The sequence below is a fragment of the Lemur catta genome, chromosome 15, assembly GCF_020740605.2.
Source record: "Lemur catta isolate mLemCat1 chromosome 15, mLemCat1.pri, whole genome shotgun sequence".
Lineage (NCBI taxonomy): Eukaryota > Metazoa > Chordata > Mammalia > Primates > Lemuridae > Lemur > Lemur catta.
Genome location: NC_059142.1, coordinates 44171122 through 44192594, shown reverse-complemented (window position 1 = coordinate 44192594; position 21473 = coordinate 44171122). Strand labels below are relative to the sequence as shown.

The window sequence follows — 21473 nt, the reverse complement described above, 5'->3', positions numbered from 1 at the left end:
CTCTCAAAGAGGGTTTTAATATATTTTTTAAAGATATTATGTTAACATAATTAACACAGCATAGTGAAGATGGTGACTAGAAGAACTTGGAGGACGCTGGTGACAGCCAGCGGGAGACACGTGGAAGAGATGGCAGAAGGTGGCAGGTCCGCAGGTGCAGGCTGCCCTACCCCTGCATGTCCACTCACACCCCTCGCCCTGCCCAGGCCTCGCAGAGTAAGAACCTGGCCATGCCTCTGGGTGACAGGAGCCAGGACCTGCCCCCACCACGGCCAGGCTTCACCTTTCACCTTCCCCCCACTGCCCAGGGACAGGTGGACTGGTGGAAGGGAAGGCCACCACTGTGAACCTCCAGGGCTGCCATTCACATTGTAATCTAAGTGAATGATGCCCTCAAAAGTCGTGCAGTGACTAGAAGCCTGGGTTCTAGTCCTGGCCATGCTGTGTGTCCTAGGGCAAGTCACTCCACCTCTCTGGGACAGTTTCCTCTATAAAATGCTGAGCTTGGCTTGCAGTTAATCACACTCTTGCCTACACCTCGTACAGCTTTCTGTTCCTGTGTACATAGTAACCCCCGACGTGTGTGGCATGCCTCCTGTGTGCTCTGCCTGTGTTGATCAGTGCTAGAATCATCCCTCCTTTACAGATGAGGAAACTGAGGCACAGAGCAATGGAGCACATTGCCTCAGGACACACAGCTAATAAACTGGGGTTCAGCCAGGTAGCACGGTTTCAAAACCTGTGCCTCCCAGTCTCTGCTGCCACCCACACGCACAGTATTGTACGTGTCTCATCAACTGTCTCTCCTGGGCTGGAGCCCCATGAGGCCACTCACACAGTGACAGGGCTCAGTAAAGCCCTGTCTCCTGGAAAATAAGGGGCGGCGGAACCTGGGGGCAAGAGTTGTGGCCTCTTAGGTCCCTTTCAGTAGGAATATGGGAAGAGAACCAGGAGTTGGGGGGAAAGGAACCCCCAAGGGGAGAAAACAAGGTGAATAGCCGCAGGTCAAGTGCCCCTTCCAGGGCAACAGGGGACAGGCATCTGAGCAGTGGGGAGCACAGGGTCTGTTAAAAGTCCCACTTAACAGATGAGGAAAACAAAGCCCAAAAGGTAAGGCTCCCAGTGAGTCCTGGAAGCCTGAGACTTGAGCCCTGGTCTTTGTTCTGCACCCTCCGGAAGTGGAGGTAAAGGACAGAGCCACGGAACGAGCCCCTGTCCCCCAGTGGGCCTCCCCAAGCCCTGCCTCTGTCTTGGGCAGCAGAGTCCTCTCCTGTGCCCAAGCCTCAGTTTCCACATCTGCAGAGTGGGTGATAATAACTGTCCTCACCTCCGCAAGCAGCTGTGAGCCTTCTAATAGGTGACGTTCCTTTGAGTACCCAGCATGTGGTGGTTCCGATCTGTAGCCCCAAGGACCCTTGTGCCGGCTGGAGGTGGCGCCGTCAGGGTCCCAGAGGCTGAAGCGAGGCTCCGTGGCCCCTGCCCCCAGGTCCTGAACCTGTTCCTGGCTCTGCTGCTGAGCTCCTTCAGCGCTGACAGCCTGGCGGCCTCGGACGAGGACGGCGAGATGAACAACCTGCAGATCGCCATCGGGCGCATCAAGTGGGGCATCGGCTTCGCCAAGGCCTTCCTGCTGGGCTTGCTGCACGGCAAGCTCCTGAGCCCCAGGGACATAATGCTCAGCCTCGGGAAGCCCGGGGACGCCGAGGAGGCCGGAGAGGCCGGGGAGAGCGCCCCCGAGGACGAGAAGAAGGAGCTGCCACCTGAGGAGGACCTGAAGAAGGACAATCACATCCTGAACCACGTGGGCCTGGTGGACGGCCCTCCCTCCAGCATCGAGCTGGACCACCTCAACTTCATCAACAACCCCTACCTGACCATACAGGTGCCTATCGCCTCCGAGGAGTCCGACCTGGAGATGCCCACGGAGGAGGAAACCGACACTTTCTCGGAGCCTGAGGACAGCAAGGTGAGCCGGGCCGGGGCTCAGATGGGACAGGCTTCAAATTCTTGTGTGACCTTGAGCAAGTCACAAATCTTCCCTAATCCTCAGTTTCTCTGTCTGTAAAATGGGAGTGGTGCCCCATGCATTGCTGTGTTACATGAGATGCAGTGTGTGAAGCACACAGTAAGTGCTGCATAAATGTCAACTGTTATTATGGTTATTAGCCTGGTTATTATGATTGGCCCTGCCCTTCTTGATACTCTGGTCTCCTCCCCTAACTCCTGTCCCAAAACCACACTAGGGCCACTCTCACCAGCAGGTGGCACGCTTGGACAGGATGCTTTCACCCGGGGCCCCTCAGCTCCAGGACTGGGACCCAGAGGCCTCCCTTAAATCCCGCTCTGGGCGTGAAGTTCCTGCAGAATCCTTGCATGCCGTTATCGTCTATTTCTGCCTGACCCCACCTGGGGCTGCCCCCCTCCCAGTGTGGGCTCAGGTCCCAGGCCCATGTGGGGGACTCTGAGGAGAGGAGCTGGGAGCCAACGGGAGTTGGGGACAAGGACAGCAGAGAGCAGCGGGACAGCGTCCAGGCAGGGGCCCATGTGGGGGCTGTTTCTGTGTTCAGATGCCCCTCCCCACCTCTGCCCCTCTCCTGGTGTAGAAGGGACTGGAACAGAGTGGCGGTCACCCCCAGCAGCTGGGGCTGAGGCTGGGACCCTGCCTGGGCCTCCAGGGCTGCTGACTCTGAGGCCCCATCCCCATGGCTCAGCTCTGGGGCTGGCTGGGCAGGAGCCTGACAAACTTTGCCCTGACAGCTCTTGACTCCTTATTCCCCCCAAATATGTGGCACACTGACTTACCCGGGGGCCCCGTGCCTGCCGAGCTATAAATACCCGGGAAACGTGGCACCGACCTCAACCTCAGTATGAGACACGGGTGGGGGAGGGCTAGAGAGCTCCCGGGTCCAAGGCTGTGCCAGAGCGGGGGCCTGGGCCCTCTTTCGAGGGGGGCAGGCGTGGCACTAGGGGGATCGAGGGAATTGGGGTGCACATTTGGTGCAAGCAGCTCAGTGGATGCCCTGGCTGATCTAATGCTCTGTGCCTCGGTTTCCCTTTCTGTCAACTGAGAACAAAGACACCCTGGTTTTCTGGTCACCACTCTGGATATGGCGCTCCCCCGGCAAGCTGCCCTCTCCGTCTTTCTCTTCAGGGCCACCCCCGCCCCCGACTGCCACTATGCAGGGGTCCCCTTGTGGAGTAGAGGCTGGGCCAGGAAGCCGGCCTGGAAATGCCCCAGGAGGGGTGGGAGGAAGCCTGGCCGGGCCAGGGCACCGGCCTCCCCCCACCTGCCCCCACTCTGATCAGGTTCCCTTGGCGCCGGACCGGGGCTTTGGCTGGGGAAAATTTTCCACCCTTTCTGGATTCCTTTGCCAAATGGACCCTGGGAGTGGGAAGGCTCAGACCCTGGGGGCACCACCTGCCGTTCTCTGTGGGCTGTGGCAGCCCCAGTTCCATCCCAGCCCCTCTCGTACCCCTGCCCCCTGAAAAGCGCCCCAGGCCTGATGCCTCTGCTGGCGCCCTTCCCAACCCTCCCCCCCGCCTCCTCCCCCACCCAGGGCCTTTGCATGCCCCCCCCCAGGCCTCAGCCCTGCCCACCCCAAATGTAAGTGTCATGAGGGCAGGACAAATGCTGCCTTGGTCCCTTGGGTTCTTCTGCACAGGACACGGTGCCAGCTCGATAATCCTGGGCTGAGTGAATGAATGAATGAATGAATGAATGCATTTGCTACACGCCCTCTTCCTCCTTTCCCTTCTGGTCTCCCATCCTGCCCCACCTGGTCACCTGACCCTGTGGTCCCCGCAGAAGCCGCTGCAGCCCCTCTACGATGGCAACTCCTCCGTCTGCAGCACGGCGGACTACAAGCCCCCCGAGGAGGACCCTGAGGAGCAGGCAGAGGAGAACCCCGAGGGGGAGGAGCCCGAGGAGTGCTTCACTGAGGGTGAGGGCGGCCCACCCGCCCAGCAGCCCCAGCTAGGGGCCAGGCCAGAGGGGACGGCGCAAAGCACGGAAGCCTTCCTCCCCTGACACTGTCCCCCCCACCCCGCCCGGCCACCAGCCTGCGCAGGGGACGACAGCGCCCTTAGTGCAGACCTGGCTCTCAGCAAACGCTCAGGAGTGCACCTGTCAGCTCTTGGGAGGCCTCTTCTCCCCCTCCCCTCCTCCTCCTCCCCTCCCCTTCCTCCTCCTCCTCCCCCTCCTCCCCCTTCTCCCCTTCCTCCTCTTCCTCCCCCTCCTCCTCCTCTTCCTCCTCCTCCCCTTCCTCCTCCTCCCCTTCCTCCTCCTCCTCCCCCTCCTCCTACTCTTCCTCCTCCTCCTCTTCTTCCTCCTCCCCTTCCTCCTCCTCCTCCTCAGGGAGGGAGGCCTGCCCAGCCCTTGGGCCTGGGCTGTGTCCAGTGAAGCTGCCTGGGCGGGGTGGGGGGTGGGCACAGCTGACAGCAGCAGTGCCTGGGCTTGTGGCCTGAGCCCCTGTTTTGGGAAGGCCTTTCTTCCACATGCCCATCCGTTGACACGCTGGGGGAGCGGCCTGTGGAGGGAGGAGGTGGGAGCCCTGGGTCTGGGGGCAGCGAGGTGGGGGCTGTAGAGGGGCATCCCGGGAGCCGCGGGAACCCGCTGACCGCGTACCCCGAGGCAGCCCCAGGCCCGTGATGCGGTGCCACCCCCCCGCCCTCCCCCAGCCTGTGTGCAGCGCTACCCCTGCCTCTACGTGGACATCTCCCAGGGCCGCGGGAAGAAGTGGTGGACCCTGCGCAGGGCCTGCTTCAAGATCGTCGAGCACAACTGGTTCGAGACCTTCATTGTCTTCATGATCCTGCTCAGCAGTGGGGCCCTGGTAGGCACACCCTGAGGGACGGGACAGGGGCAGGTGCCAGGCCCAAAGCAGGCCCTCCCGGGGACCCCTCCTCTCCACACAGGGAGGGACGTGGCTGGGACAGTCCCAGAACCTGAGAATCCTAAAGGAACTCACCTGCGCTTCCAGAATGTGTTTCTTACCAGGACAGATGGGCCTCCCTTGTTCTGTGGGCACTGGCTAGCGTGCACCCCTGGCTGACAGGGGGCAGGAGGGCCCTGGGAATTGGGGTTAAGTGGGGGGCAGGACTGAAGATATGTCGCTGTGACCCCCCAGATTTGCTGCTATGAGGCCTGGGAAGGGGAGGTGGGGGGCTTCTCCTCGCCAGGAAACACACTCACCCTGCGATGGGCAGGGGAGTCTGGGAGATGCCCTCAGCCCGCCGCCTGGGCTGGGCCCCCACGGCAGACCCCTGGGCCTGCCGGTCCCTGGCCACCCAGTGCTGCCGGTGCCCCCAGGCCTTCGAGGACATCTACATCGAGCAGCGGCGAGTCATCCGCACCATCCTAGAGTACGCCGACAAGGTCTTCACCTACATCTTCATCCTGGAGATGCTGCTCAAGTGGGTGGCCTACGGCTTCAAGGTGTACTTCACCAACGCCTGGTGCTGGCTCGACTTCCTCATCGTGGACGTGAGTCCGCCCCGGCCCTGGCCCCGCAGCCAGATCCAGAGGCCGTCACTGTGGCCGAGGACCTCAGGAAGCCCAGGCCTGAGTGGCAGGCCCTGCCCGAGACCACAGCAAGAGCCAGACCCCAGCCCAGCTTCTCAGACGTGCAGCTGCCCAGGGAGGGGACAGGGCTGGGGAGAACTTCCTTTCTCCTACGGGAGAGCGGGGCCTTGGGACCAAGACGTCACGTAGGAGGGTTACTTAGGCTGCCGGCCAGCAGTGGTGGGGGCCGCTCACATCCTCCTTGGTGGGCTCACCGCCTGTGTCTGTCCCTCCCAGTTGCCGTCACCCCCAGGTAACTGATGACTTCGCTGAGGAGGAGCCCAGGCTCCTGTGGGTGCGGGGTCAGGCCCCAGGGCTGCTCTTCCCACCAGACACTGAACAGGGCCTCCTACCAGGGAGGGGGTCTGAGGGAGACCACCAGGGGCCTGGGAGCAGGAGGACCCCTGTGGCGGGCCCCGCCCCCTGGGCTGTGTCCCTGGGCCTGGGGAGGCCAGGGGCCCTGCACCCACTGACCACCCCACACTCCCTTTGCAGGTCTCCATCATCAGCCTGGTGGCCAACTGGCTGGGCTACTCGGAGCTGGGACCCATCAAATCCCTGCGGACACTTCGGGCCCTGCGGCCCCTGAGGGCGCTGTCCCGATTCGAGGGCATGAGGGTGGGTGCCGAGGGGGCGTCTGGGGCGGGCTCGGGCTGGGGCAGCAGCCACAGGGCAGGGTGGCGGGTGCATGTCTGCACTCCAGCCACCACCTCCCACCCCCTGCCTGCCACACTCCTGCCCTCAGCTCATCTCTGCACCGCAGGGGGGCAGCAGAGGCTGCGGCAGCTCCTAGGAGGGCGAAGAGCCCCACGCTGGTATGTGTGGTGTTTAGGGGTGGTTTAGGGGTGGCTTTATGGGTGTCCCTCCCCAACCTCAGGCTGGGAGGCCCGCCAGGGCTCTGAAAATAAATAAGCAAGTGGGTAGATGTTTGCACCCTGGCTCTGAGCCCACCTGCCACCCACCTCAGCTTGGGGTCATGGTCAGGGTCATGCACTTGTCAGTTTGGAGAGGGTCCCTTCAGGCCCTTGAGAGTGGAAGTGACAGGTAAACACAGGGCCTGGGCAAGACAAGTGGGACTTCCCCGGAAGGGAGGTTTGCTGGAACAAGACCCACTCCCGAGGGACAAACCCCTGGGAATGGGCAGGTTGGCAGCGAGCTCTGCCCCGCAGCCCCCTCCTGTTGATACCAGGGCCAGTCAGGTGCTGGGCCCTCGGACCCCCAGAGTCAGGGACCCCTCCCCTGCCCATGGCCACACAGCTGGCAGGTGCCCCAACCAGGAATAGAGCTCCCCTGGGTACCACCAGGCTGTGCCACCCACTGTCTGGAGGTCGTGAACTGGCTCAGGTTCAACCCAGACTGCAGTAGTGAGGTGGGCCTGTGTGCCCGGGGCTGGGGGCACAGGGCTCTGGTGCCGGGGTCCTGCTGCTTTGAAGACCCCGGTGGCCTCTTTTGTGTGCCTTGTCTGTCCCTGTATCTCTGGTGCTGTGAGCTCATGAGCGGGCACGGGTCACATGGGATGAATTTCCTATGGGGGCCGAGGAGAGAGTGTTTGTCTCCTGCCTGGTGACCCGTGACCAGGCTGCTTCCAGAGAAGCCCAGCGCGCCCACTCTGGGCTGATGGCTCCAGCCAAGCAGAGAGCCCTCCAGACCGCCAGGCCCGCAGCTCCCCTCCCTCCACGCGCAGCCGGGCACAGGGCTTCTGCCCTCTGGGCCTGGCTCAGATTGGCCCTCCTCCAGGAAGCCCTCCCTGCATGACAGTGCCGACTCTGCCTGGCCCCCCGGGCAGGGTGCAGGTGGGGAGCCCTCCCTCCGAGGTGGGGAGAGGCTCTGGCAATGACCCCCCCGCCCCCAGGTGGTGGTGAACGCCCTCCTGGGCGCCATCCCCTCCATCATGAACGTGCTGCTCGTCTGCCTCATCTTCTGGCTCATCTTCAGCATCATGGGTGTGAACTTGTTTGCCGGCAAGTTCTACTACTGCATGAACACCACCACCTCCGAGCGGTTTGACATCTCCGAGGTCAACAACAAGTCCGAGTGCGAGAGCCTCATGCACACGGGCCAGGTCCGCTGGCTCAACGTCAAGGTCAACTATGACAACGTGGGTCTGGGCTACCTCTCCCTCCTGCAGGTGGTGAGTGTGACCCGCTGCCCCTGCTGGGAACCGGGACGGAGGTGCCCACAGTCCCTCCTCATGGTACCTGAGCCCCCTGTCACTCCTTGTCAGGGGAACAGCCACCCTGCTCCAATGCTGTGGGACCCTGAGGCAGTGTCTAGACCTCTCTGATCTCTAGGGGAGACCTCCAGGGAGGACCAGGCTGGGCAGGGGAAGGAAACTCATGGATGATGGAAGCAGGGAGCAGCCCCTCCCCTCACAGCCCAACCACACTCTCTCAGGCCACGTTCAAGGGTTGGATGGACATCATGTATGCAGCCGTGGACTCGCGGGAGGTGAGTCGGGGTCGCTGAGGTGTGGCTGGTGAGCAAGACAGGACTCAGCCCAGAGAGAGACACCGAGGCACATTCTGCCCCTCCCTGCCCCACCACGTAGCCGCCTCGGGGGTCCCGAGACCGGGCAGCCCTGGGGTGGCTGGGTCCCACCCCTAGTGCTTTGGAGAGTGGAGAGAAGCGGGTGTGTGCGCCCAGCCCCGCCTGTCCTGTGGCCCCTGCAGCAGGAGGAGCAGCCACAGTATGAGGTGAATATCTACATGTACCTCTACTTCGTCATCTTCATCATCTTCGGATCCTTCTTCACCCTCAACCTCTTCATCGGCGTCATCATTGACAACTTCAACCAGCAGAAGAAGAAGATGAGTACCCAGCTCTGCCCTCCCCAGGCCTCCCCACCCCCTTCCCTGCCCACTCATTGCCGCGTACGTACGTTCACAAGCGCCGCCGGAGCACCTGCCGTGCTGTCACTGGCGGTGTGGTTGACGCAGCCAGCACGGGTCCCCATCCCACCAGGGGACCTCGAACAAGTGACCTGGTCTCCCTGAACATCAGTTTCATTATCTATAAAATGAGGTTGATGCAGTCTACCTCATGGGCTATCCCAGGGACCTGCAAGACAGCGTTGGTCCCCTCCGTCTGTCCCCCACGCTCCTCCCTTCCCATCTCTGGATCCTTAATCCCTCTCCGTCCCCTTCATTCCTCCATCTCTGGCCCCTCCAGGTCCCTGTCCCCCTTCCCACCAGGCCCTTGTGCAGGGGTGGGGGCTGCCTTAAGGGTGGTGCCTGAGGTAGGGGGTCCTGGAGGCAGAGAAGGGGGACCCACACCTCAACCTTACGGGCCCTATCCCACTATACTTTGGAGGGAAAGACATCTTCATGACAGAGGAACAGAAGAAATACTATAACGCCATGAAGAAGCTTGGCTCCAAGAAGCCGCAGAAGCCAATTCCCCGGCCCCAGGTACCCTGCTCTGGGCCCTCGTCCTGCAGCCTGTACCAGGCTCTTGCCCCAGGGGCCTGGTGGGGGTAAAGCGCAGCCTGACCTTCTGCCCTGGGCGAGGCTGGGTCCACCTGCAGGGACACCTCTCTGTAGCAGCACAGAGGCACCATATGCACGAGCGACACCTGCCTGCCAAACTCCGGTGGCTGGTGTACCCCTCCCCCAGCCCTGCACAGCCCCACTGTACAGCCACCTCCTCACCTGGGACCCTCAGTGGCCTCTGGGGCAAGGGCCACAGGGGTGAGGATGAGGAAGTCCAGACACCCTCCCCAGTGAGCAAAGACTTTGGGAGAAGGGAGAGGGGTGGCTGGGAGACCCGGAAACAAAGAAGCGTCCCAGAGTGAGAAGAGAGATACCCACGGACCCCACAGAGCCACCCGTCCCAGACCCACCAGTGGTCTGACAGGTCCCCCTTCCTCCCCTGGCCGACTCCAGCACAAGCCTCACCACCTCCTCCCTGTCTCTCTCCTCTCTGTCATGCTGTCGTGCCACCCTGTGTCTCCTGCCTGCCCACCCCTACCCCACTGTGTCCATGTGTGCGTGTGGCACTCTCACCCGCGCTGCAGAACAAGATCCAGGGCATGGTGTATGACTTCGTGACGAAGCAGGTGTTTGACATCACCATCATGATCCTCATCTGCCTCAACATGGTCACCATGATGGTAGAGACGGACGACCAGAGCCAGCTCAAGGTGGACATCTTGTACAACATCAACATGGTCTTCATCATCGTCTTCACGGGCGAGTGTGTGCTCAAGATGTTCGCCCTGCGGCAGTACTACTTCACCGTCGGCTGGAACATCTTCGACTTTGTGGTTGTCATCTTGTCCATTGTGGGTGAGCGGGGCTGGGCCGGGCCCCTGGGACAGCACCCAGATGAGCCACCCAGGAAGGCCTGTCTGTGCACACACCCCTGCCCCTGCACACCTGCACCCACACACACTCACACAAACACGCGTGTGTACACTTGTGCCTGCCGTTCACTCCTAATGCACAGAGGCACGCAGGGCATGCTCGCTGGCAGCCGGTCCCCTGCACACACACGAGTGCACCTCCAGAAACACACCTGACCAGCAGATGCACACTCAGGTACCCAGGTAAGGAGATGGGTCTGGTATCTGCACACACGGGAGGAGGGCACGGTCATGTGTGTGCCCGTGTTAGTGACCAGCTGCCATTTACTGAGCATCTGCTCTGTGCCTAACACTGCTGTGCACGTCACAGCCATTATCTCACTCATTCATAACAATGCCATGAGGCAGGTGCTGGTATCACCCCCATTTTACAGATGAGGAAACTGAGTCACAAACAAGTGACTTGTCCAGAGTTACGTGGTGGTTCTGTCTTTCTCTCTCTCTCTCTCTAATATACACACCCTCCCAAGGCATCTGCAAACAGCCTTAGGAATGGCCCTTACCCTCACCCCATCGGCTGGGCAGATCCTATTCCCAGCTATTCAGGGCACAGATGTGGCCCCAGGACCCCTGGGAGAGCCCAGCCCAGCCCGTCTGGTCACTGGGCTGTGCTCTGAGGGCTGAGCTCCTGCAACCCCTTCCTGGGGCAGACCACAGCAGGCTGGGCCCCCAAACCCCATGCGCCCCCACACCCGGGGCAGCCCCCACCCGAGGGCAGCGTCCTCACTAGCTCCTCCCCGCAGGCCTCGCGCTCTCCGACCTGATCCAGAAATACTTCGTGTCGCCCACGCTGTTCCGTGTGATCCGCCTGGCGCGGATTGGGCGTGTCCTGCGGCTGATCCGCGGGGCCAAGGGCATCCGGACGCTGCTGTTTGCCCTCATGATGTCGCTGCCTGCCCTCTTCAACATCGGCCTCCTCCTCTTCCTGGTCATGTTCATCTACTCCATCTTCGGCATGTCCAACTTTGCCTACGTCAAGAAGGAGTCGGGCATCGATGACATGTTCAACTTTGAGACCTTTGGCAACAGCATCATCTGCCTCTTCGAGATCACCACGTCAGCCGGCTGGGACGGGCTCCTCAACCCCATCCTCAACAGCGGGCCCCCCGACTGTGACCCCACCCTGGAGAACCCAGGCACCAGCGTCAAGGGGGACTGCGGCAACCCCTCCATCGGCATCTGCTTCTTCTGCAGCTACATCATCATCTCCTTCCTCATCGTGGTCAACATGTACATTGCCATCATCCTGGAGAACTTCAACGTGGCCACCGAGGAGAGCAGTGAGCCCCTGGGCGAGGACGACTTCGAGATGTTCTATGAGACGTGGGAGAAGTTCGACCCCGACGCCACCCAGTTCATCGCCTACAGCCTCCTCTCTGACTTCGTGGACACCCTGCAGGAGCCGCTGAGGATCGCCAAGCCCAACAAGATCAAGCTCATCACACTGGACCTGCCCATGGTGCCGGGGGACAAGATCCACTGCCTGGACATCCTCTTCGCCCTGACCAAAGAGGTCCTGGGTGACTCTGGGGAAATGGACGCCCTCAAGCAGACCATGGAGGAGAAGTTCATGGCGGCCAACCCCTCCAAGGTCTCCTACGAGCCCATCACCACCACCCTGAAGAGGAAGCAGGAGGAGGTGTGCGCCATCAAGATCCAGAGGGCCTACCGCCGGCACCTGCTGCAGCGCTCTGTGAAGCAGGCGTCCTACATGTACCGCCACAGCCAGGACGGCAATGGTGACGGGGCCCCTGAGAAGGAGGGGCTGATCGCCAGCACTATGAACAAGATGTATGGCCGTGAGAACGGGAACGGGAACAGAAGTGTGCACAGCGAGGGGGACAAGGGCTTGGCTGGGGACGCTGTACCTGCCTTGGGGCTCACGCCGGTCAGCCCCTCAGATGCCGCCCTGCCTCCGTCCCCACCACCGGGGCAGACGGTGCGCCCAGGGGTCAAGGAGTCTCTTGTCTAGCAGGCAGCGTCAAGATGGCCAGCTGAGCCTTGGCACAGCCCCCACAGCTCCCCCGGGGTGCCCTCACGCTGAGTGAGGGAGCAGGGCTTTGAGTCTGAGACTGCATCCAGCTCTCTCATGGGGACAGGATTTGGCCACACTGGGGCCAAGGGAGATGGGGATGCGCTCGGGGCTCCATGCTGGGCCTGAGGCCTCTGCCTCCGTGATCTCACCTCAAGTTGCTCTTACCTCCTCTCGGGCCCTGCCGCCCCTGCCTTCGGCCTGGGGGAGGTCAGAGCATCAGAATCTCTGCCCCCACTTGGGGAGGAGCTGGCCTGCAAGGGAGGGATTGGCTGCCCTCCTGTCACCAGAGTCTTAAGGGCTACTGGCCTCTCCCCAGGAAGTGACTCAGGCCTCTCACCCCTAGCCCAGACAAAGATGTCTTAACCTCGGTGAGTGCAGACGCCTGACCCCAGGGCACTGCCGCCCGACTCTGGGCTGCAGCTTCACCTGCCAGCTCAGGAATCCCCCGGAAAAAGGAAATGTGACCGACAGAAATCGCTCCACAAGCCTACCTGGCCACGGGATCCTGATGCATCAGGCTGGGATAGCGACTCCAGAAACCTGCTCCCGGGGCCATGGCCAGGCCCACGGCTCCCCTGGCTGGCCCCTAGGGGAGGAGCAGAAGGAAGGATTCCACTTGGGAGTGTCCTTTTCTAGGAAGCATGGATGGGCGGTACAGGCTGGGTCCTGCCAGCTGGATCACTGCACTTGGCCTGAGCACTGCGACCTGGGGTGGGGCCGGGGACCCTGGTGCTCAGGAAGAGTCTCATCCCTTCCCTCTCTCCCTCCCTCGTTCCCCCATGAGCACCACCAGGGCTCCTCGTGGCCTCACCAAGCCTCAGAGATCTCTCCGTCCTCAGCTCTCCCCATACCCATCTCTTCCTCCGTCCTCATCCTCCCGCACCTCTCCTCAAAGTGACCCTAAGGTTGTGAGAGATGTCAACGCTGGAGCATGCAGCAGGGAACACTCACCTGGCTCAGGCTCAACCTTCCAACTCCCTGCTGCCTGGAAAGCATTTCTGCCACACGTCTGATCTGGGCGTGGCAGTGACAGGCCTCTGCTGGCTCCTGGAGAACAGAGGCCGAGCTTGGAGGAAGGGGAAGAAACCTGGTCAGGGGTCACTGGGTGTATTCACTTGTGTGTCTGTGTGTATAGCTGTGCGTGTGAACCACTGCGTGCTGGTGCCTGCGTATGCGTGTGTGTCTAGGTATCTTTGTGTATACGTGTGTCAGTGTGCCCTGGAGTGTCTGAAAGTCTGTGGGAGAGCAGCTGTGTGTGTGTGTGTGTGTGAGACTTCTGTGCAGGCCTGTTCATGGGCGTGTGCCTGTATGCGGGAGAGTGGGCCTGTGCTGTGAGTGTGTGGACGAGTGTGAACACGCGGTAAGGCTTGCACTTGGAGTCCCCTGTGGGCCTAAGTTCCTCTTCTTTGTCTTCTTGTTTCTCGTGAACAATTTTATTAAAATTCAGGAAGCAGCAGAACCTTCAAAACAAGATATGTGTGTGCGCTTGTGTGTTCGTGTCTGTGTGCACCCACGTGCATGCCTGTGGGCCAGAGTCTTCCGTGGTGCCCGCCCTGCTCTCCCACCCGCTCCTGTCCTGCCTGGGCGTCCCTCTCTCTTATCCCTCACGAGCACCTCTCTTCGCCTTCCTGTTTCTCGTGCTCACGCTGATGGCCTCGGCCGTGCTCCCCATCTCCCACCTGCGTTTCCTCTATGGAAGGAGCCTCCTCCTGCCACCACTCCTGCGGTGACTCTGTCTCTTCCTTCAGAAGGCGCACCCAGTGGGGGCCAACCTCCGCCTGCCCCCCCCCGCCCTCTGCCTTTCCCTCCCGGAGCCCGACGGCCATGGTCCCCAGAGCCTCAGTGATCTCTTAGAGTGGATTTTCCCCACGGACTGTGTGCAGATTGCAGAGGAAGAGCGATGAGCAGGGTCAGCCTCCCCCTGCCTGCGGCCCCCTCCCCTGCAGACCCCTCGCCAGGCCGGCAGACGGGTTCCTTTGTACAGTTCTTACAATAAACCCTCCCTGGTGCCTCCGGTCTGTTCCCTTCTGCGCCTCCATGTGTGGATGTGGACGGGGCTCGGGGTGGCGAGAAGCACGAAGGGCTGGCGGAGATTGGAGCCAGGTGGGGAAGACATGGGCACCTCTGGGGACAGCAGGGCAGGAGAAGGAGGGCCCCAGCGCCACGCTCTGGCCCAGTCCAGCTCTCTCTCACCCCCCCTCCAAAACCCCGTTAGCTGGAGTCCAGGAGGCCAGATGGGGTCTCATCCTCCTCCTCTCCCAACAGGAACACCACAGTCCCCCTGCCCCAGGAAATACGTGTTGGGACCCTATGTCCCCAGCCCCTCCCCTCCAGAAGCCCCTTCACTTCTCTGTCCCCCTCAGAGACCTCAGGGTGCCTGTGGGGCACACAGCACGGCCCCTCCCTCCCCTCAGAGCCACTCACCACCAGGACTCTGCCATGACCCCTGACCCCAGAGAGCCCGGGCCCACACGCACCTGGGACAGAGAGTATTCTTAGGTAGCGACCTTGGCCCACAAAGCCAGTGGGTGAAATACAATCTTGTATGTAATTTTATTTTCTATAACAACTTCTGATTCCCAGGGCTGTAGTCCTCCAAACTAGTAAACACTTAACCCTTTCGGGATTTCTGCACCCCCTTTCCGGGGTCTTGTGTGGGGGTGGAGAGGGCCCTCGGGCTGCCCCCGCGACATCAATTGCAGTTGCCCTGCGGCCCCTCCCACCTGCAGCTGTCTTTGATGTTGTGGGCATCCTTACGGGGTTCTCTGAGCTCCCACCAGGGTACGGGCCTCCCCCCTGGGCTGGGGGCTTCTCTCACTCTCTAGACCTCTCGGCCCCACGGACAGGAAGACCTGCAGGGTGCTGGGCCCACCCTTCTCCTGAGCCTTGAATGGTGGAAGAAGAAAGGTGTGGTAAGCACGGATCACACAGGCTACTGTGTCACAGCCGTCCCCCCCACCCCAGGCATCAGCGCTGGGTGCCACCTGCCTGAGGTGGCTATTGGGACCATTGCTATCTTACATGAATGAGGAACTTGGTTGCCGAGAGGTTAAGTATGGGTGTTGCCCAACGGGGGTGCTGTTGGCATGGGGGGCAGGGAAACTCTTCCTGAGCCACTGTCCCTTCCCCACCCCAGGGCACCCACTGGTTATGTGACCAGAGCAATTGCCCTGGTGCTTTTGCAGACATGGCAGTCGGGGGGCACCCCCTAGCTGGGAACCTGGGGGGACTTTCTGGTGGGCACACTGCAGCAGCAGGATTTGAACCCACACCATTCTCAGCCAGCAGGTCTCCTCCCAGTCACAGCAGCCCGGCAGACCCCGGAAGCCTGGGCTGCGGAAGGGGACAGAGGTTGAGCTTGTCTTCTCCCGAGGGTCTTTTCCCTCCCATCCTTCTCGGTGGCTGGGAGGTCGCTGCCTTCTTGCTTCCCCAACCCCTGACCCCCTTGTCCCTTCCCCCCACCCTCCCAATCTCTTGTCTTGATGCTGCCTTCCTGGAAAGGGGGCGCTGCCGGATGTTGGGGTGTGCGGCCCAGGTCAGCTGGAGCAGAGGCGGGGGTGGGCTTACAAGGCCTCCTGTTCTGGGAAGGAAAGGGCGTCACGAGCCCAGGATGGAGCTCAGTGCTGTTGTCACTGGCGAGGGAACAGCACAGCCCCACCTGCGACAAATAACCCTGTAGGCGGCGGCGGGGGGCCCCACTGCCTCCACCCCTCCCGAGCACGGATCCCTGCCTGGCATGAATGGGAATGAAGTCCAAAGGACACATCTGCATCCCTGCCCACGGGCATGTTGCTGAGTGTGAGTCTGGAGGATGCCCACGGCCCCCACCGACCTCCGTGCCCCTACGGTCACCTGGGCCTCAGGACCAGCTCCTGAGCAGGCCCCTGCCACACGGCCCAGGCAACACACGTGAGCACACACACGCACACACATGCGTGTGCCCTAGCCTCCCCCAGTTAGCCTCTCGACTTTGGGGGACTCTAGCACCACAGCTAACCAAGGCCTCCTTCGTCAGGGGCTTGGGAAGGGCAGAGTTTGCTAAAGCAAGAGACCCCGGAGTTTGCCCCACACCCCGGGGTTGGTCTCTTTTCACCCACCCCCACCGGCACAGGGCCCGTGGTCCCAAGCTGACCTTAGGCGATGTTTGTATTCCCAGGCTGTTTGTTCCGTGAGCTGAACATCTGACACCTTTTCGGAGAAATGTTTTTTCATTTGGAACATCTGGAAAGCAAGAACATCTGGGACTGCCCGGAACGAGCTGTTCCTCGGATGAAACCTTAACCTTCCTGTCCCCGATTTCCATAGCTCAGGTCCTGGCCTGAGGCCTTGGGAATGAACCCCAGGGCTGTCTGTCGGGGGAGGCCTAGGCCCGGGACCGAATGGGGGGAGGGCGCCCAGACCCTCCACCTTCCAACTCCGGTGTGAGAGGTGGGTGGGTCTACATCACCCTAAACCCAGACATACCTGCCAGCGCTGAAAAATGGGGGTGTCGTGGGGAGAGTGAGATGTGGACAGAGGACCCTGGGGATGTAGCATCTCTCTCCCTCTCCTGGGGGTTGGAGGATGAGAGAGAGAAAAGCAGCGGCCAGGAGACATAAAACTCAGAGTGGGCTGAGCTGCAGGGCTGATGTTTGCAAGCCTGCTGTGTGCAGTTGTGCAGGTTGTACCCTGCACAAGGGCATCTTTCAAGGGGCAAGGGTTGTATCAGACCCGAGGGAAAGGGCACAAAGCTGAGCTTAGATGAGCTCCTGAACGCTACGGTTTCATCCGCCACCCTGCATGCGGACTGGCAGGATAAAGGCAGGGAACCTGAGGGCTCCCCGACATTGGCCTCCTGTCCCCTGCCCAAGACCCGCTCGCTGGAGCTGCAGACGATAGTTCAGTGCCTTCAGAGTTCGACAGTTAAGGACTCCCTGAAGAAGCCCCCTGGTTGCTAAGGGGTGGGTTTTCTCTAAATCGTGTCCACCTAAGTCCCCCTCCTTTGGCAACTCCCACAGCATGAGGAAGGGAGGCCTCTCACCAAAGCCTGGACCAGGTCTTCTCCCCAGAGGCTACCACACTCAGCCTGCTCTTGCTCAAGAACCTCTGTGGCTCCCTTCCTCCACAGGGTCAATTTCCAACATGGCCACCGCAGTCCAGCCAAGGGGCTCTGCTCTGGGCCCCTCCAGGTGCCTGGCCCCCTGCACTGTCCTTCCTCGGTGCTCCTCTTTCCACAGGGTGGGGGCTGGGCCCGGGCAGAGGGGCCAAGCTCAGATGCCTTCACAGGGCTGGTCTGTATTTAGTTAAGTGCCAAGGATAAAGAATCGCCGGGCTCTGCCCTCCGAGGAGCTGGCAAACTGCAGGTGGGTGGCTGGCAGGCCCAGGACGTGGCCGGCAGTGGGGTGGGGACATACGGAGGGGTGCACAGACTCCCCTAGAAGGCCGAGAGACACCCCCCCGGGGGCATCCACCAAGGACCCCAGCTGTGCTGCCCAAGCTGGGCAGCCTTCAAGCCTTAGTGGCCCAGCTGATAAGCGCCCACCCTCCCCCAGGTCCCCAGAGAGCTGGTGCCTCCCCTGGGTCCCGATTTGCATGGCAGGAAGGGGCCTGGTGGGGAAGAGGCGGGGACGGGACAGGCTGCAGCCGGAGCAGTTACACATTTCCCCCCCAAGAGTCTCAGACAGACTTGTCACAGGCTTGGGGCTGGGGACAGAGTGGTGACCATGGCCGGGCCGGTGTTGTCTCCTGTGCCCAGAAACTGGCTGGTGGTGTTGCTGCTGCTTCTCTCAGGTACAGCCCTGCCGGTCTTGCTCTCTGTCGCCTTCTGTCTGGGCTGGCTCGGTCACCTGTCGCTCCTTCCTGCCCCTGTGTCTCTCACACTTTCTGCCTCCTACCGCCCTCTACCTGCCCTGGAGCCGGGTCTGTGGGTTTCCGCCCGGTAGGGCCTCAGGGGTCTGCAGCCCCAGCCCCTCTCCTGCCTGGAGGGTGCCGGCCCCGCTGGACGTGAGGGGCAAATCAGAGCTGGCAGCTAGGATGGTGGGAGCCCTGGGTCCGGGAGGAAGAGGGGGCGGCGTGGGGCTCACCCACTCCCACTCCCCTGAGGGTACCACGTCTGGGAGGCAGGGGAGAGGCTGCCCAGCCAGACCCTGGGAGACCCATGTTCCAGAAATGTCCCTTCCCCTCTGGAAGAGCCAGCCGCTGCGACGCGCCTCCTGTCTCATTTCGATACCTGCTCAAGGCCACCCTAGGGTCAAAGGCAGACGGGGGAGGGGGTGCGCTGGGGGCGGGGCTTCTGGCCCGCCCACCCCACTCCCATCTCCCAGCACAGGGGCAGAGAGGGCTCAAGGTCCTGGAAGGAGGAAGTGGGTCTGGGGGTGTGGACGGCGCAGGGGTGGGGCAGCCCAGAGAGGAGCCGCCTGACCCGGCCCCTCCCACTTACTCCCCGCCCTGCAGCCCAGACTGTGCCGGTGGCCAAAACACAGGACCTGTACCAGAATCCCAAAGGTCAGTGACCGCGCCCCGCTTCTGAGGACAAGTATGCCTGTGTCCACTGCTGGCCACTGCCCCAGGGGCTGCCACACGTCCCATCCTTGCCTGGGTCACCACATTCAGGACCCCTGTCCCCAGGCCGCCCAGGGCTCCCCTCCCCAAGGCCCCACCCCCTGCCAGCTGTCACCCTCCTCAGACAGGTCTCCAGTCCTGGGTGCTGGGGGGCTGGGCTGAGCCAGGGCCAGAGCAGGGACCAGAGGGCACTCCTCTGGGGACTCAGGCCTGGGGCTGTCTGGCTGGGGGTCCGGCCCAGCCTCCGAATGAGCCCTTCAGGGCAGGGTCTGCCCTGTGAGCGCCTCAGGGAAGCCACTCACTGGGAACAAGGCAGGGGGAGGCCCCTTGGAGAAGGTGGGAGAGCAGTCCAAGCTGAGAAAGAAGGTTCTGGAACATAGTCTGTGAAAGAGGGAAGGGGGATGATGGAGGGAAGACAGGCAGGGGTCGACTGAGGAGGGCCTTGATTGCCAGGCTAAGGATTCGGTCTTTGTCCCTGGGGGCCATGGGAGCCCCTGGGGGTTTCAGGCGGGCGCAGGGCAGCCCAGGCGAGGGAGAGGCAGAAGCGCCAGGCCAGGCCACAGGCGGTCCTGGGGGCCCCTAGGCCCAGGGGTGAGGCCCGGGTCAGGCTGTTGTAACGGGCATGGAAAGGAACTGGAAGGTCCCAGAGCCCTTCCAAAGGGAAATCAGAGGGATGGAGGGGCAGCTAGGGGGGCGTCCAGTGGCTTGGCCCGTGGCCTCTCACATGGCCCGGCTGCCCCGCACCTCTGCCTCCCGACCGTCCCATGGAGCCCGGGGAACAGGGCCACCAGATGGGGGCCCGCGGTCCAGGCTGGCAGTCAGGAAGATGCCAAGCAGAATTCTGAGCCAGCCTTGGCGCCCACAGGAAGCGCTTGTTCCCGGATCTGGCAGAACCCACGTTTCATAGCCAGGAAACGGGGCTACGCAGTAAAAATGCATTGCTACACGGACGGCACCCCTGGCATGGTGAACTGGCTGCGGAAGCAGGAGACGGATCCGGAGCCCCAGCCGCTGCACCTGGAGGAGGGACGCATGCTGCAGACCCAGAACGGCTCCGTCGTCACCCTCACCATCCAAGGCACCCAGTTTGAGGACAACGGCATCTACTTCTGCCAGCAGGAGTGCGCTGGGTACCCCTTGGAGATCTACCAGGGCTGTGGCACTGAGCTGCGAGTCATGGGTGCGTGCGGGGTAGTGCGGTGCTCCTGTAGCCGTCCACACCCATGCCCAGCCCAGCCTGTCACCTGTGGAGGTGGCCATGGCTCTGGAGCACCCAGGAGAACTGCTGGGGAGCAGGTCCTAAGGGGTCCACAGCCCCCACTGCGGACCCAAGGGGTGCACCCCCGGGGCACCCTGTGCCCCGGCTCACGGCCCTGCCCCCCCAGGGTTCAGCACCTTGGCGCAGCTGAAGCGGCGGAACACCCTGAAGGACGGCATCATCATGATCCAGACCCTGCTCATCATCCTCTTCATCATCGTGCCCATCTTCCTGCTGCTGGACAAGGTGACCGCAGGGCTGGGCCAGACACAGGCAGGGTCTCCATCTCCCAGCCTGCCCACTGGCTCACCTGCTCCATCACTCATTCATTCATTCACTCATTCATCCCTCCGTTCAGAGTGCACCTCACCCCGCCCCCTCACCCCTCACCCCTCACCCCAAGCCCGTCTCCCTGCCCTCTACACCCCGAGCCAGAGCTGGGCTGGGGGTGCTGATACTCTGACCGCCCTCCCTCCCCCAGGATGAAGGCAAGGCCGGGATGGAGGAGGATCACACCTACGAGGTAAGCGGCAGGGTGGACCCAGCAGCTCCGAGGCCGTGTGGTCAGTGGCCACATCTGTCAGTGTGGTCAGGGATGGCCCAGGCTTGAGCTCCATTTCATGTCTCCAGGGCCTGAATATCGACCAGACAGCCACCTACGAGGACATAGTGACGCTGCGGACAGGGGAGGTGAAGTGGTCTGTGGGTGAGCACCCAGGCCAGGAGTGAGGGCGGGACCCTCCCCACGCCCAGGCTCAGCACCCTGGGCCTCAGTGACTGCTTTGGAGCTGCCTGGCTCACAGCCCACCCCCTGGCCCCCGGCGGCCCCTGAAGTGGCCTCCCTGCTCCAGCCCCTGGGGCCACAGCTCTTGGCAAAGGGCTGGAGTGGAAGGGCAACCAGGCGGTGACGTGGAGGGAGTTCTCCGGGGTGGACTGGCCCTGGCCTTCCAAGGGTGCTAGGGGGACCCACCCCCACGCATGGGACAGTGAAGGCAGAGACTGGGGCGGATCCTACAAATGGACTCAGAGCAGATCGGCTTCCTGAAGGGCCATGGCCCTTCACTGGGCCCCAGAAGGGCCACCGAGAACTTCATTCCTCTCTCCTAACCTCTCCCACCCTAGGGGGCCCCTGGCCTCGAGCCCATTCTCCTGTGGAATAAACAGTGTGTTTTGAGAAACCACACATGAGCTCGTGACATCTCATGGGTGCGGGTGGGTGGGAGTGTCTATTTGGGCACTTCTGCTGTCTGAATGTGGCACCTGTGGGCCTGCCCCGTCTCTCTGAAGGCCCATTGGAGCCTGGGGCCACCTCCCCCTTTTTCCCCCCCGCTTGGGCTCTGGCTGGTCCTAGAGCAATGGGCGAGAGGGTGGCTGGGCCTATCCTCCCCGCGGCAGGGGTGTCCTCGCCCTGCTCCACTCGGCCAACAAACAGCAACTGTGCTCCGCTCCGCCTGCCACCTGCAGGAAACCCTCCCAAAGCACCTGGTCCCTGCCCAAGCCCTGCGCAGCCCAGCCTGTGCAGCTGTGGCTTAGCCACTGCCCGGTGCTGCGCACGCTGGCCTCGGTTCTCCAGCTAAACTAGAAGTTCCCTGATGGTAGGAGTTTTTCCTGTCTCTACAATACCCCTTTCCACCCCCGCCTCTCACCCTCCCGCCAAGCCTAGGAATTTTTTTTTTTTTAAGCTTTACCCAGAGCCATCAAGACAGAGATTCCTGGCTGG

The 21473-nt window shown here is 62.1% G+C and overlaps 2 protein-coding genes and 1 long non-coding RNA gene across 4 annotated transcripts in view; 2 read left to right on the top strand and 1 right to left on the bottom strand.

Annotated features, from left to right (window-relative positions):
- SCN4A (sodium voltage-gated channel alpha subunit 4) overlaps positions 1 to 13952 on the top strand; it is a 43791-nt gene extending 29839 nt beyond the window's left edge. The window contains exons 15-25 of the mRNA XM_045525814.1: positions 1487 to 1966; positions 3806 to 3941; positions 4678 to 4832; positions 5309 to 5482; positions 6056 to 6178; positions 7413 to 7691; positions 7955 to 8008; positions 8230 to 8367; positions 8863 to 8967; positions 9573 to 9843; positions 10664 to 13952. Of these exons, the coding sequence (XP_045381770.1) occupies positions 1487 to 1966; positions 3806 to 3941; positions 4678 to 4832; positions 5309 to 5482; positions 6056 to 6178; positions 7413 to 7691; positions 7955 to 8008; positions 8230 to 8367; positions 8863 to 8967; positions 9573 to 9843; positions 10664 to 11892 (3144 nt within the window). The 3' untranslated portion in view covers positions 11893 to 13952. The remainder of the gene's footprint in view (positions 1 to 1486; positions 1967 to 3805; positions 3942 to 4677; positions 4833 to 5308; positions 5483 to 6055; positions 6179 to 7412; positions 7692 to 7954; positions 8009 to 8229; positions 8368 to 8862; positions 8968 to 9572; positions 9844 to 10663) is intronic.
- LOC123620521 lies at positions 6196 to 9319 on the bottom strand. 2 transcript variants are annotated; one of them, XR_006728890.1, is made up of 4 exons: positions 9208 to 9319; positions 8439 to 8617; positions 8272 to 8345; positions 6196 to 8033 (listed from the first exon to the last, which is right to left on the bottom strand). It is a non-coding gene; the product is annotated as an uncharacterized LOC123620521 (long non-coding RNA). The 2 variants fall into 2 exon arrangements; XR_006728891.1 differs by having other exon boundaries at positions 8439 to 8549.
- Positions 13953 to 17583: 3631 nt separating the features above from the next.
- On the top strand, positions 17584 to 20927 carry CD79B (CD79b molecule). Its single transcript, XM_045525813.1, has 6 exons — positions 17584 to 17724; positions 18388 to 18438; positions 19361 to 19675; positions 19881 to 19999; positions 20235 to 20276; positions 20384 to 20927. Exons 1-6 carry the CDS (start codon positions 17658 to 17660, stop codon positions 20480 to 20482), a joined length of 693 nt encoding a protein of 230 aa, XP_045381769.1. The 5' UTR covers positions 17584 to 17657; the 3' UTR covers positions 20483 to 20927.
- The last annotated feature ends 546 nt before the right edge of the window (positions 20928 to 21473 follow it).

Excerpts from the sequence above, each read along its gene's own strand:
- CD79B (XM_045525813.1), top strand. The coding sequence starts at position 17,658 with ATGGCCGGGCCGGTGTTGTCTCCTGTGCCCAGAAACTGGCTGGTGGTG. Across the intron at positions 17,725-18,387 it reads GTTGCTGCTGCTTCTCTCAG|CCCAGACTGTGCCGGTGGCC; the intron begins GTACAGCCCTGC and ends CCCGCCCTGCAG. Across the intron at positions 20,000-20,234 it reads TCTTCCTGCTGCTGGACAAG|GATGAAGGCAAGGCCGGGAT; the intron begins GTGACCGCAGGG and ends TCCCTCCCCCAG.